The 15,454-nt window shown below is 34.6% G+C and overlaps 1 protein-coding gene across 2 annotated transcripts in view; it reads left to right on the forward strand.

The window, feature by feature from the left end:
* Ptp69D (Protein tyrosine phosphatase 69D) overlaps positions 1-15,454 on the forward strand; it is a 752,166-nt gene that overhangs the window by 700,402 nt on the left and 36,310 nt on the right. For both annotated transcript variants that reach the window (XR_010849719.1, XM_067084316.1), the window contains exon 24: positions 7,506-7,669. Coding sequence is in view for 1 of the 2 variants with exons in the window: in XM_067084316.1 (XP_066940417.1) it covers positions 7,506-7,669 (164 nt within the window). In the remaining variant the exon portion in view is untranslated. The remainder of the gene's footprint in view (positions 1-7,505; positions 7,670-15,454) is intronic.

The raw sequence follows: 15,454 nt of genomic DNA on the forward strand, positions 1-15,454 counted from the left end.
GACACCGACGGCTCGGACAGGAGTAGGCTACGAATGAGAAGACCCTCGCTATTCTAGCCTAACCTTACGAAGACCCAAGAGTCCGAGCTGGTAGGCCAAAATAGGGAGAGGGTGGGAAAATCATAGACCTAATAACACCCATCCGAACCAGACGATACCGTCAGGAGGGCTCGGAACATGGGACTCTCCTACCCACCCATGTCTCCCTCCCAAGCCTCAAAACGACCTGGTCGAGGAAGTAGGGAGCAAAGAGCCGTAAGGGAGCCTAACTTCCTAGGCTAACCTTCCAAAGCCGATCAGCGGCCAGGAGGACTAGCCTAGGAGACCCAACACAGGAACTGTCTGACTAAAGTAACACTAAAAGTTAACCAAACAATGTATGAATATAAAGTAAATAATATATATCTGTACAGAACATAAATAATAAAAGGACTCATGTAGAAGAGCGGGCCAAACCACTCGCGACATATGGGACGCGGATGGTAAATAATGGCCGACCCTTACATTCAAGCGTAACAATATTAATCCAAAAATATAAATGTCATCCGTTAACGTATAAATTAGCAAATATAATTAGCATAACAGCACCATCTCAGAGAATATACCCATGTGCTGGAGGAGGAATGGGTCCAAGTAGAACATGGAATTATGATCACAAAGGCGAGAGGGGGAAACCTCATAGCCTAAGATAAGCGAGGACCTGCGCCTCCCCAGGGAAGGGGTAATTCGGAATAAACTGACTCCGACAAGGAGTGAATATGAAAATATGTAAAAAACACATATAAAACATATTATCATACAGCAAAGGGACAGAATCATACTGTTAAACCAAACGAAGACTGAAGGTCATGTGTGGTCAGAGAGAGAGGCGGCCTTTACCAGCGTCATATTCAACCCCATAATTATCGAATTAGAGGTTAAATAAAAGGCCTCAAAACGCAAAAAAACTCAAAGGGAGATGGTACTCAACTTAGATGAAGGAAAATCCTGAACGGAAGACATGCCAGCGTACAGAAACAGCAAAAGAAGCACACCGTTGAAATATACAACAAAGCGCTGGCTCGTGCTAAAATGGAATGTCAATATGGCGGCTGAGTTGTTGGTAATCGGGGAGCTGGTGCTGGCTTTGTAACGGCACATCGCTTTTGGGGATTTTGAGATTGGATATCTCTACAGGGCAGAGGCCTATGGTAATGACAACACTCACCCTTTCCTATATACGACTCCATTTTATGGAGTCGCACTGGGGTAGTAACCCAGCATTGCATTTAGCTTTTCTCTGGTATGTTTAGCAATAAATTTACCTAGAAATATGTGCTAGATGGTAATTTCACCAGGTGACACAGGTCATATATATATATATATATATATATATATGTATATATATGTATATATATGTATATATATGTATATATATATATATATATATATATATATATATATATATATATATATATATGTATATATATATATATATGTATATATATATATATATATATATATATATATATATATATATATATATATATATATATATATATATATATATATATATATATATATATATATATATATATATATATATATATATATATATATATATATATATATATATATATATATATATATATATATATATATATATATATATATATATATATATATATATATATATATATATATATATATATATATATATATATATATATATATATATATATATATATATATATATATATATATATATATATATATATATATATATATATATATATATATATATATATATATATATATATATATATATATATATATATATATATATATATATATATATAAAGCACCAAACCTCACTGATTTTTGCTTATCGTCACACTGTCAGAACGTGAATCTCGGAATCCCCACGGTAACTGGGGCTTGCCTGTATGTATGTATGTACAGTATGTATGTATGTATGTATATTCGTATATTCATATATATATATATATGGATATGTATATATATAATATATAATAATATATATATATATATATATATATATATATATATATATATATATATATATACATATATATATATATATATATATATATATATATATATATATACATACATACATATATATATACATATATATATGTATATACATACATACATGCATACATACATACATACATACATACATACATTCATACATACATACATACATACATACATACATACATACATACAGGCAGGCCCCAATTATCGGCGGGGATTCTGTTCCGACAGCGTGATGATAAGCGAAAATCGGTGAGGTTTGGCGCTTTTTCAGCAATTTTCAGTTATCGGTGCCTCTGTTAGGTATGTATCGACCCTAGTACATGATTATCGCTGCCGCTAAGCGGAAATTGGCCCATACCAGTGCCGAAAATTGCTGATTGTCTTTGCTAGACAAATGGCAAAAAGCCAGGTTGCCAATAACTGGCGACTGCCTGCATCTATGAATATATATATGTTATACACACACGCACACACACACACACACGCATACATACAGTAAACCCCCCACATTCGCTGTCTCACAATTTGCGGACTCACCTATTCGCAGATTTCTCTATGGAACATGTATACACATTATTCGCTGAAAAATTGCCTATTAATGGTATTATTCACTGAGAAATATTCACTAATTACTGTATTTTCATCTCATTTTCATGACTAAGTGCACTTTTTGTGATAAAATTATTAAAATACTCAGGTAGTGCTTGAGTTATGATAATTTGCCTTACGATAATTTGATTTTGCAGTGGGGTAAGCAATTAATACCGATACAACAATATTTTTATAAAATATTTTTAAATGTCGCGTGGGTGCAGGCAGCAGCGTACAATCAGGCAGCGAGAGTGACCAAATTACAATAGACCAACTTCTTTTCCTCCATCTCTTTATCCTGTCTTCTAGTTGAAAAAGTAAAAGAAAATGATAAAAGTATTGTTAGTAACGTTATACTCTCGCGTAAATGCGTACAGCCATAAACAACCAACCGAGAAACTGTTGTTTTGCTTATCACTGAATCGGATAACAACAGCTGTTTTGCTGGTATTTCAACAATTGTATTAGTGTAGTTATAGTACAAATGACTTTAAGTAGAATAGGACTGATGTATTTTTACATTATACCATTATTCGTTATGGATAAAATATCAGCAAGGAAATATACTGCTAAATTCAAGCTGCAAGTTGTAGCTGAAGTTGAAAAAACAATGTTGAAGCTGCTAATAAATGCATCGGCAACATGGATGAAACTCGACCGTAATTAAAATTGGAGAGAGTATTTTAATCAAAACTACTGGGCATGAAAGAACACATTGTAGTACTGCTGTTTTTATGCCGATAAACGATAAATACGTAAAGGTCGTATTATGATGAAATCAAGTGAAAATGGTGAACGGAATCTTTATTTTTTTTACACAAAGCAAATGCCCCCAAAATGGCCAGCGTCATCTATTAATGAAAAAATAGCTAAGTTAATTTCACAATGAGACGTATATGTTATATTTCGACTTAAAAACACTTCGTGTAACGAAAAATAACTTTGTCACATATAAATAAAGTATCTAGAGATTCATTTACACTAACTAGAAGCAAGAAAAGCACTCTGAACTGAGTTAAATAAAGCGAAATAAACTTACCACGTAATCGATTTCCAAACCAAAACATTGATCGCTATGATCGCAGTTTATAATACAAAACCAATATAAAAATATATACATATTATTGGATACAGTGAATTAAGGCATAACATTTTAAAAGATCCAGGGAAAAGATGCATATTCGTTTTGTTGATGTTTGTATAATACAATATGTGAATATAGAGTACAGTATAATGTAGGCTGCGCTACCGTATATGTATACGGTATACCATTATGTAGGCTAAACTAATTCTTGTTTGTTATTCAATTTGTCTTTGTATTGAATTATCATAAGTCACTGCATGAACCTTCAGAATTAGCTGATATTAATAATTACTATACTGTGTATGTATAGAGTATACTGTATAGTGTAGGGTAGGCTACCATATATGTATACATGGTACCGAATACCCTATTGTAGGCTAGGTTATATTCAAGATACGTTTTTTCCAACAAACGATGGTTTTTTTGGAGCCCAACCCCATGGTGAGTATAAGCATTTTTAGTGTTTTTTGTGTTTGAACTATCAAAATAGGCAGTTCTAAGTGTTTTTAGAAGATTTCTAAGTATTCGCGGGTTTTAGCTATTCGTGGGAGGGGGGGATTGTGGTATGCATCCCCCGCGAATACGGTGGCTTTACTGTATACAGTATTGGGGTATATGCTGAATAACAAGCAGGAATTGGACTAAACCACTGAGCTCCTTATTTACCCAGAAGAACCAGTCGACTGCCCTTTTACTTGCATGAGTAGGACTCCCAGGAGGGGACCCTGGCCCTCCCATGCAATAATCCAACACTGAGGAGCACCTCAGTGGGTCATTCACTCCTCCCCTTGATAATTTGTTCCTCCTATGGTTCTTAGTCCTTCACCCATGACTCCATATCTGCTGGGTGGTGGTGATCTGGCTGCCCCAGCCCAACCCATCCAGATGTAGGTTGCTCAAGAGGAGATTCAAACTGATGCCTGGGCAGGGATTAGGAAGGAGATCTGTAAAGAGATCTTGTTAAGTATCAAGGAAATCTTTAACTGTATTCATGACATTATTTAAGATTCCCATAAGTAATTCATGGCAGTCTTGTACATATACATACTGAATTGGTATGTTACCAAGACATTTTCAGCCCTGAGGAGAGACAAAAGAGCAAGGCCACACACATGGAGATGGGTAATCTTGCTGAGAAAGGAAGGTTGTTTGAGCAGGTTAAATAATAGATCAGAGTTAAGAAGGTGAGTTGATCTCATCAGGGTCAGACCTTGACTTCCTGAGGGATGGGACACCTGGTCCTTTAGCACCAACTGTTCCCTCAGACTCTAACTTCCCCATGCTGGGAGGATTAGAGACGTCTGCCCCAAGCCCTGACACTGATAGAGACAATACTTGTTGCAACACCCTAATATGTGTTTTCTTACTGAATGGTAGATACCTTATTAACAAGCAAAAGTCAGTGATTGAGGTAGAATGTTGGGAAACCAGGACAGAGGTATCTTCCCCAATACGGAATGGCACTTGTCCTTAATTCTGTTATAATATAGAAACTGCCAAAGGAGACAGTCATCCTTCTGGTATGGCAACCAAAGTGATCAATGCAGTTTTGCATTGTAGTGGAAGTTATGGTACTTTGACCATCCTGGAGGAAAAGCATGGCCTCCAGGTGGCCCCAGCCTTCTTCCACCTTCAAATTGGTGAACCATGTGAAGGTGGAGTTTCAGAACTTCCCAGTACAGTATTTACTGGAACATGTGATATAGTGGCAGGAATGATCAACGCTTATCCTTCCGTTTGAACAGAAAAAGCTCCTGCTGAATGTGGCTGCCTAGCAGTTCGGCACCCGTATGGGTAGTCTCAGACAGGACAGCCACTCCATTCTAACCTCTACCACTATCCTAGAAGTGACTATGAGGGGCCTCCCTGAGTCTTTTAGGACTGGCTGGCTGCAATCCATGCTTGGGGGAATAGTGTAGGTAAAGCAAAATTCATATTTTGATATGATACAGGGGAAATTAATTGAAAATGTTGTTCTGTAGGAAACATAAAACCATGTATTCAAGTTCCCTCAGAAGAATATTACGTTGTGGATGTCATAGCACTTCACAACAAAAAGCCTCAGAGCCAAACAGTGTTTACATTATGAAGACTGAACAGACGAATGGCAAGGCCTGGCCAACTGTGCCACTCTTGCTATGCCTGCAGAAGAAGGGTGAATCATAATCTTTTGGGTAGTGTTGTAGGCAGAAGAAAGAGCCGTCCTGCTCTGAGCACATTTATACTCTATCACTGTGCCAGCAAGTTCACTATATCAAAGTAGACCAGCTTTGTGTATCAGTGGGCCTGCAAATGCAGTATACTGAAGTAGACCAGCTCTGAGAGAATTCTTGATACACAGACTTTGGTTATCATTGGTTTTTACTTAACACAGACTATTTATCATTATGTTTTCCAATTTTTATTGTCTCAGAATAACATATAAGCATTATTATGATATATTCAACAGTTTAAATATTTAGTAAAAAAAAAAAGGTTAACCATGTCATACTCAATAAGTTGCTTATTCATCTTCAGGTTACATATTTTTTTGTTAATTATTATACTGTATGAGAAATGTTATAATTTTTTATTCCCACATAATGAAACTGTTGAATACAATACTAATGTTATACTGTACTTATTAACAATGCCTATATTCCTGAATATGTATAAATGTGCAGTCATCTTAGCCTAGCCTAAGTGGAACACTTTACCATACCATGGCATAAATAGACCAGTTTCCCAAAAATATAGTGTATTTTTCCCTCTTAACTTCCTAGTTACTGCACACTAAAAACTTGTGTTTGCTCTATATAACATTTTTTATTAGAAAACTGTACTTGTATGTTTTTTCCATCTAATATTTCATAACTATGGTTATGTACATTAATTTATGCTTTTCTGTGTATTGTATTACTGTATCAAATAAAATCATTACAAATATCATACATACACACACCCCCTTCATAAATATTGATTTGAGTATTGTGCCTTACATATACTCACACATGCATCAACATCAAGATTTCAGTAACGTGTAATACTTTTGTATTAAGTTTTGTTTCTTTCCAGAAATTACAATGTTGTACAGAACTTCTAATAAATGTTCTAAAAGAGAAGAAAGAAAGAGAACACACACACACGCACACACACACTCACACACACACACCATCAGCCGTATTGAATCAACCGAGTTGCAAACTTACTTTATGATTTAGAGTTTATCTAAGAGACTTCAAATGGTATTAAAATGATTTATACTAGATAATGAAACAGCTTGCACACAAACAAATACCCTTACACAGAAAAATGACATAGATATTTTAGCTTCAATTACACCCATACGTAGCATTGCATTTAGTTATTTTTGTATTGATTTTATGCAATGTGCAGTACTGCATGTTTTTTTTCAGATATCTCACTACTGTATTCAACTGTAGCTAACTACAAAGGCGTGGATACTGTCGCACGTACCCACGCACATTCAATCTATATGACTATCTCTGTAAAATGAATAATGCATATCTGACATATTAGTAAATCTATAGAAGTGTAATTAGAGAGAGCAAACGAATGAAGGTATCTGTGTTATAGTTTTGCAGCAGGTTGGTTAATGGTAAGTATGTTACATTATCAAAACACATAGCACACACTCTAACATGATAAAAAAACAACTGCACATACATTGTAAAAGCAGTACTTTTTATGTATTATTTTTTCAGTTTCTCCTCTATTTCATATTTCAACTTCCCCTGGGGCTAAATTTCAGATTAATGTAAGTTTTTCTTTTCTCTTGAATGTTCAGAACAATGATGTGCTGACTGTGACCCACTTTCATTATGTTGGCTGGTCTGGTGCTTTAGGCGAAGTGCCTTTAGTAACACATGGCATCATGGAACTTATCATTAGAGTCCAGTCCCATACTGATGCCACGTTGAATACACCTGCTCCAACTCTTGTTCACTGCTCGTAAGTATACATGCATGTTTCACCGTAGTAATTAATTGATAATGAAATAGATTATAGTGGTGTGTTAAACTTTAAAAAAATTTTTAAAATTACCCCATTTCCTGCCATGTAAGACACATGAGTATGAGATGCACCTATTTTATTGTAAGATATATTTGAGAAAAATAAAATTAAAAATACTCACATTTTCCCTGAACTTCATAGCCCTCCCCTCAGCCAGGCTTTGATCCAAGATTGTAGGCCACTGGATATTCTTTCTACTCAGGGCCAGCCTTAGGGTTGCTGGTGCCCGGGCAAGCTGAACTTCAGCACCCTTATAAGTATAATTTTTAAAAATTTTCACAAGGAGGAAAACTGAAAATGTAGATTGAAGTGTTTATTACAATATACAAGCTAAAGAAAACAGTTCAAATACGGCATCAAGTTTTCCAGTCCTTTCAAACATGGCATCAAGGTTTCCAATCCTCTCAGACATGGCATCAAGGTTTCCAGTCCTTTCATTAAATAACTAGGAGAGAGGGAGAGACCATTACAACTGTATCTACATTACTGGCAATGCTCACAATGTATCTACATTGCCAGTAATGTAGGATACACTGAGTGGAGGATGGTTGAGTGAGAGAAGGTCTGAAGGGTGCCATTGATCATCTAGGTATCTGTACTATGGCCTCTGCAGAACAGTGTAAGCTACAGATGCCGTAGCACTTCAGCATTAAGTTTCACCCTGCTAGTGACTTATAAATAAATCTATAATCAACCTCATTGTGATAGGTGATGAATGCTGACAAAGTTAGCTTACTGTATTCATGGTACAAAAGGAAAGCAAGTGAATTAATAATATAGCAAGTTATAAAACAAGCCAAAACGAACACAAAAATGAGTCATTCAAATGGTAAAGAATCTGCACAAATGATGGTGGGTTTATCTAGAATCTTGTGGTATCTAGTTTTCATCTACAGTACTTTTACTTTGAATAAATTACTGTTTTTTGACAAACACTGAACAATAATACATTAGTTTTTTACAGTGTTTGGGCAGCTTGAAACAAAATACATGCCTTACGTTTCTATATGACTTACAAATAAAGCTATACAGTAAACCCCCCGTATTCGCGGTCTCACTATTCGCGGACTCACCTATTCACGGATTTCTCTGTGGAATGTATATGCACATTATTCGTAGAAAATTTGCCTATTAGCAGTATTTTTCACTGAGAAATATTCGCTAATTACAGTACTGTATTTTTATATAATTTTCATGACTAAATGCACCTTGTGATAAAACTGTTAAAATACTCAGGTATAAGCATTTTTAGAGTTTTTTTTGTGTGTTTAAATTATCAGAATAGGCAGTTTTAAGTGTTTTTAGAGGGGTTTTAAGTATTTGCGGATTTTAGTTATACACAGCGGGTTGTGGTGTGCATCCCTTGCGAATACGGGGTAATCAGTCTCAGTGGGACAGGTGACGAATGCTTACACAGCATATTGCATTCATGGTACAAAACAAAATAAAGCAAATTAAGAGTTTAATAATAACAAGTTGAAACAATTGCAAACAAAAACAAAAACAAAAAAAGGCTTTCAAATCTTACAGAATCTGATTTAACTTGAAACGTACTATATTCCATAAGTTCACAATGGTAAGAACTGTAGCTGTAACGAATTTTCTCCTAATAAAAGTGTGAACAAATGAACAGATGCTGAATAATATTCATTATCCTACCTAAAACATTTTTTTCTAGCCTTTAGATCTGCAAATCTTTTCATAGCATTTTCTATATTATCTTCTTTACAAAATCATTTTCTATTGACAAAATTGCCAAAGGACTTAACCCTTTAACGCCAAAGCCCTATTTACAAAAACGTCTCCCGTATGCGGCGTTCGGTGAGTTAGCGCTTGAAGCGGAAAAAAGTTTTTTCAAAAAATCACAGCACGCTTTATTTTTTAAGATTAAGAGTTCATTTTTGGCTCATTTTTTTGTCATTGCCTGAAGTTTAGTATGCAACCATCAGAAATGAAAAAATATCATTATCATATATAAATATTGAATATATGACAGCGAAAAAAAAAACTCGTATATAATTGTATACAAATCGCTGTAAGCAAAACGGTTAAAGCTAATGAGTTAATTTTTTTAGTTGTATTGTACACTAAATTGTGATGATTTTGGTATATAACAAATTTTAAAACGATCAAAGCAACACAGAGAAAATATTATCACAAAATGATGCATGAATTCGTAACGCATGGACGTAAAAAAATGTTTTTTTAAAAAATTCACCATAAATCGAAATATTGTGCTAGAGACTTCCTGTTTGTTGCAAAATGAAGCTAATTGATTGAATATTACTAGACTGTAAGTGTTTTAGCTTACAATTGCAGTTTTTTCGACCATTTCGGTCGAGTTAAAGTTGACCTAAAGTCGAATTTTTCTATTTATCGTGATTTATATGGAAATATTTCAAAACCGATAAAAGCTAAAACCATGAGTTATTTTTTGTTGTAGAAATTAAGCACATTTTCATATATAAAACTTTATGTAATGACTAATATAAAGCGGTGCAAATATTACGACAACGCAGACGAAAAGAATTTCTGAGATGTTCGCCGAGTTATCAGCGGGGACATAGGAAAATGTTTTTTCAAAAATTCACCATAAATCGAAATATTGTGCTAGAGACTTCCAATTTATTGCAAAATGAAGTTAAATGATTGAATATTACTAGAATGTAAGAGTTTTAACTTACAATTGCGTTTTTTTACCATTTCGGTCGAGTTAAAGTTGACCGAAGGTTGAAATTTTGGCAGTTATCGTGATTTATTTGAAAATATTTCAAAACTGATAAAAGCTACAACCATGAGCTATTTTCTGTTGTATTCTACATGAAATTGCGCACATTTTCATATATAAAAGTTTATGTAACGACTAATGTAAAACGATGCAAACATTACGACAACATGACGAAAGAATTTCTGAGATGTTCGCCGAGGTTGGCGTGCAGACGTAAGGAAAAAATTTTTTTCAGAAATTCACCATAAATCGAATGCAAAATAAGAGTTTTAGCTTATAATTGCGTTTTTGACCATTTCGGTCAAGTTAAAGTTGACCAAAGGTTGAAATTTTGCAGTTATTGTGATTTATATGAAAATATTTCAAAGCTGATAAAAGCTACAACCATGAGTTATTTTCTGTTGTATTCTACATGAAATTGCGCACATTTCCATATATAAAACTTTATGTAACGACTAATATAAAAAACAGTGCAAACATTACGACAACGTGACAAAAGAATTTCTGCACGGACGTAAGGAAAAAGTTTTTTCAGAAATTCACCATAAATCGAAATATTGTGCTAGAGACTTCCAATTGGTTGTAAAATGAAGGTAAATGATTGAATATTACTAGATCGTGAAAAGTTTTTAGCTTAAAATTGCGTTTTTACCATTTCGGGTCGAGTCAAAGTTGACCGAAGGTTGAAATTTTGGCAGTTATCGTGGTTTATATGAAAATATTTCCAAACTGATAAAAGCTACAACCATGGGTTGTATTTTGCTGTATTGTACATGAATTTGCGCACATTTTCATATATAAAACTTTATGTAACGGCTAATATAGAACAGTGCAAAAATTACGACAAAATGACGAAAGAATTTATGAAATTTTCAGCTGAGTTACTGCCCGTGCGTAAGAAAAGTTTTTTTCAAAAATTCACCATAAATCGAAATATTGTGCTAGAGACTTCCAATTTGTTGCAAAATGAAGGTACATGATTGAATATTACTAGAATGTAAGAGTTTTAGCTTACAATTGTGTTTTTCGACCATTTCGGTCGAGTCAAAGTTGACCGAAAGTTGAAATTTTTTTGTAGTCGACGTACGGTACGTCCACTTGGCACCCAACAGACAATTTTAGTCGACGTATGATACGTCCAATAGGCGTTTAAGGGTTAATGTGTCTTGTGTCATGGATGACCGTAAGTATGTCCTTATAAGCTTTAGTTTACTAAAGCTTCTCTCTCTGGTGGCCACAGTAATGGGTATCATAAGCATTATTTTTAATGCAACCCTCAAATTTTGCATGACATCCTGTAACTTATTAGTGTTTACGAACCTAACAGCTTCTATTGGAAGCTTTTTACATCTTCAGGAAATAATTCTTTGGCAGTATCCAGTTTAGTCAAGAGATCACATCCATTATCATTATTTTTTTGGTACCTTAACTTATCCTCTAAACCTTGACATGCTGCTTTGAGTTTATTTTATCCGGCAGATCTGTTAGACTGTTTAAAAATCCCCTTGTGTCATTGAAACTTTATAACCGTTCAAATCTTTCTGGTAAAGAATTAATAGCTCTGTCAAGTATTACAATGAACACATGATTTTTAAATCTTTTTTCTGGATCATCTGCATTTGGAACCTAGTCAATGCACTCACATCCAAACAGCCCCTTTTTGTGCTTATTCTTTTACTTCTAAAAATGGGCTCCACATCTAATTCTGTAGCCAACTCTTTTGCTGACTCTAGTGCTTTTTCATGTTTATTTTCATGATGATTAATTAAGTAATCAGTGACACCATTCCACAGAGGTGTTCTGCATAGTGTTGCTGACAATATTTAACAATTTGGTTTTTTATTCATTTCATTTACTGTTTTCACATTTTTTCTTTTATATTTGGAAGATCTCAAACACATGAAATGGCACCCTGGGTGACTGCCCAAGTTGCTGGTACCTTGAACAGGCCCTGATTCTGCTGAACAATTTGAGCAAAACCTGCAAATAACCTTATGGATACCAGTATATCCACATAAAGAGCATTTTTTTTATACAAATATGGCTATGGCTTCAGCATAAAATTATTCATTACCTTCACAAATTTACCAAGAGTTTTTTTTAGCAAGGGTTTATTGACATTACTGTTTACCAATAAAAATTCTCATATCAGCAAGGCTAATGACATTGCCATCTTTTGTCTGTGTAAGGCTATCTCATATCTACAGCATCAGGACAGTAACCTAGTAGATATTATGTTAAATTTTGGTCTTCATATTTGACTTATGATTCATCCATACTCAGAAGTGAAGAACAAACTGTTATGTAGCTTTTTAAGTCACAAATTGTTTGAAAACAAATAAAGTAGGGCTATTAATATGTTTTTGAATTATGGCAGTCAGTTTTTATAGCATGATATTATTTTGATTTGTAATCTTTTTCTAGTTATTTATAAACATCTTGGGTCATCTGCAAAACTATTGTGTCAAAGAGTGGTTGTTACTTGTTAGTCTACCACATGTACTCAAGTATCATGTGACTTTGCAGAACAATTTTTAGTTTAATGTAGGGGAGTGCACCTTACATTAAAAATAGAAGGTGTTTGTGAACTGTTGGCCCTGATTAGGTTGTTATACTGACAGTACAGTATATATTTGCAAAAGTCCAGGAGTACAGTTATATGTAATGATAATTTCAATGAAACTGTTGTTTTACTGATTATATCCACTTATATTGCATGCATTACTATCATATCTTATTATAAAATATGAATATTACAATCAGTCACCTTTTGCATTCTGGTAATATTTGCATTCCCAGCCTCACAGTAGTAGTAGTAGTAGATGTAGATGATGATGATGATGATGATGATGATGATGATGATGAACCCCATTCATATGGATCACACTCACAGGGGCCATTGACTGAAAATTCAAGCTTCTAAAGAATGTGGTGTTCATTTGAAAGAAGTAACAGAAGGCAATAGGAAGTACAGAAAGAGGAGATCAGTTATTAGAAAAGAAAAAATAATATAACAAATAATTAAACAGATAAAACTATAAGTAAAATACAAGGAGAATTGTTTCGGGTTAGTGATGTATTGCAGTTTGCTTAAACTTTTGAGGTTCTCATTGCACAACATCCTCAGGGAGTCTGCTCCACAGTCCAACGGCATGAGGAACAAATGCCCTGTGGAACTGAGAAGTTCGACAGTGAGGCACATTTACTGCATATTGGTGCTGCTTTTCAGCAAATCTGGTTGCTCTCAGCAGGAAAAGAGGGCCAGAGGTCAATTGTGAATGTAAATACAACTTTTGAAAAATTGACAAACAAGAGACCAACCTTCTGTGGTCCAAGTGATAAATGCTAATGTTAGGAAACAGAAACCTACCACCATGAACTACTCTATTTAAAAGAGATAAATCTGTGATAGAAGCAGACATCTACACCGGACAACAGTGATCTAATAAAGGAAGAACAAATGACGTAAAACAGGTTGCATTGATTTTATCACTGTTATGAATATATGAAGCCTTACAATACCTAACTTCCGTGTGGCATTTGCAGACACTTTCATAAGATGTTTTTCAAAAGTAAGATGTGAGTCAAAAGTTACACCATGTATGATTAAAGCTTCAGACTCTTTCAGCAGAGTCCCAACCACTTGAAGGGGAGGACGAGATGGAAAATCAATGTGAGATCCACTGGTCGATAGTGTTTTCGTTTTACTGGGGTTCAGCCTCATACCCCACCAACTACACCATTCATTAATCCACTTCATGTCCCGATTGAAACTAAGGGCAGCATCATTTCTCATAAGTGGAGACTTTACTACACTCACAAGTGTTGCTTCATCGGCTTACTTAACATTCTTGTTTTCCAGACCAACAACTTTATCACTTGTATACACTAAAAATAACAATGGACTTAGAACAGTACCCTGTGGAACTTCAGGCATATTAGGTCTTGGTTTGCTAAAGGTCCCATTAACAGCAACTCGCTTCTATAGCTGGTTCATTTAAGGTAGGTTTTTGGGCCTACGAGACATTTGTTTGGCAGCCTCTGATTGGCTGGTACCGGGAGGTGGGCGGCTCATTCACTGTCTCATTTTTATGTCTGTAGCTTAGAAAGCTAGCAATATGTGTATATTCCTTCATCTATCTCATGTTTTGCACAAGATAGGAAAGGTTTGGTCATACCATAGGATTCGGTATTAATTGTAAAACTAAATTGTGATTTCCTGAAATCAATAAGATAAAACACAACGGAATTACAACATGTAAAAGTGGAGAGAGAAGTATTTAATTCTTTATACCTGTTTTTACTTATCAGATTTTGCATCATTCACTTGATCAAGATAAAAGAAAACTTGTTTTCATACAATAAATTCACTCTGAATACTTCGGTGCTTCCAGATTTTAGATGCCTGTTGTAGTAAAGAGAAAATGAAGATTTTATCTTATTATGTTGCATCCGTACTTGACTGCCGTTGGCAGTTGCCAATTAGCGATATGAGAAGCTTGCAGTTTCGACAGTATTTGCTGTATTATTATGTCATTACATTTTCTGTAAATAAATGCGAGGAGTTCCCATTACGACTGTCGAACATTTTGTCTCCAGTGTCATGTCCATATGTATGGAGATATCTAATAAAAAAAAATAATCAAATAGATGCATCTGGATGTGCTGGCTCAATTTAGACATCGCCAATAGATTTTTTGGTAAGAAATAAAAAATGTACTTTCGTTCATTGAGTGAACATATAAAAACCAGAGAAACAAGCGGCCATAATAATGAACTCATTATGTAGGGCTGTTATTTATCATGCAGCCTACAGTGTGTATGCAAATTTCTCACCTAGACTAAATTGAACCCAACACATCCAGATGCATCCATCTGATTATTTATTTTCTTATCAGATATGTCCAGACATATGGACATATATGATATTGGAGTGAAAATGTTCGACAGTCAATTCTATGCATTTATTTACAGAAAATGTAATAGCATAGCAA

This window comes from Macrobrachium rosenbergii, chromosome 41 (assembly GCF_040412425.1).
Source record: "Macrobrachium rosenbergii isolate ZJJX-2024 chromosome 41, ASM4041242v1, whole genome shotgun sequence".
In the NCBI taxonomy this organism is placed as follows: Eukaryota; Metazoa; Arthropoda; class Malacostraca; order Decapoda; family Palaemonidae; genus Macrobrachium; species Macrobrachium rosenbergii.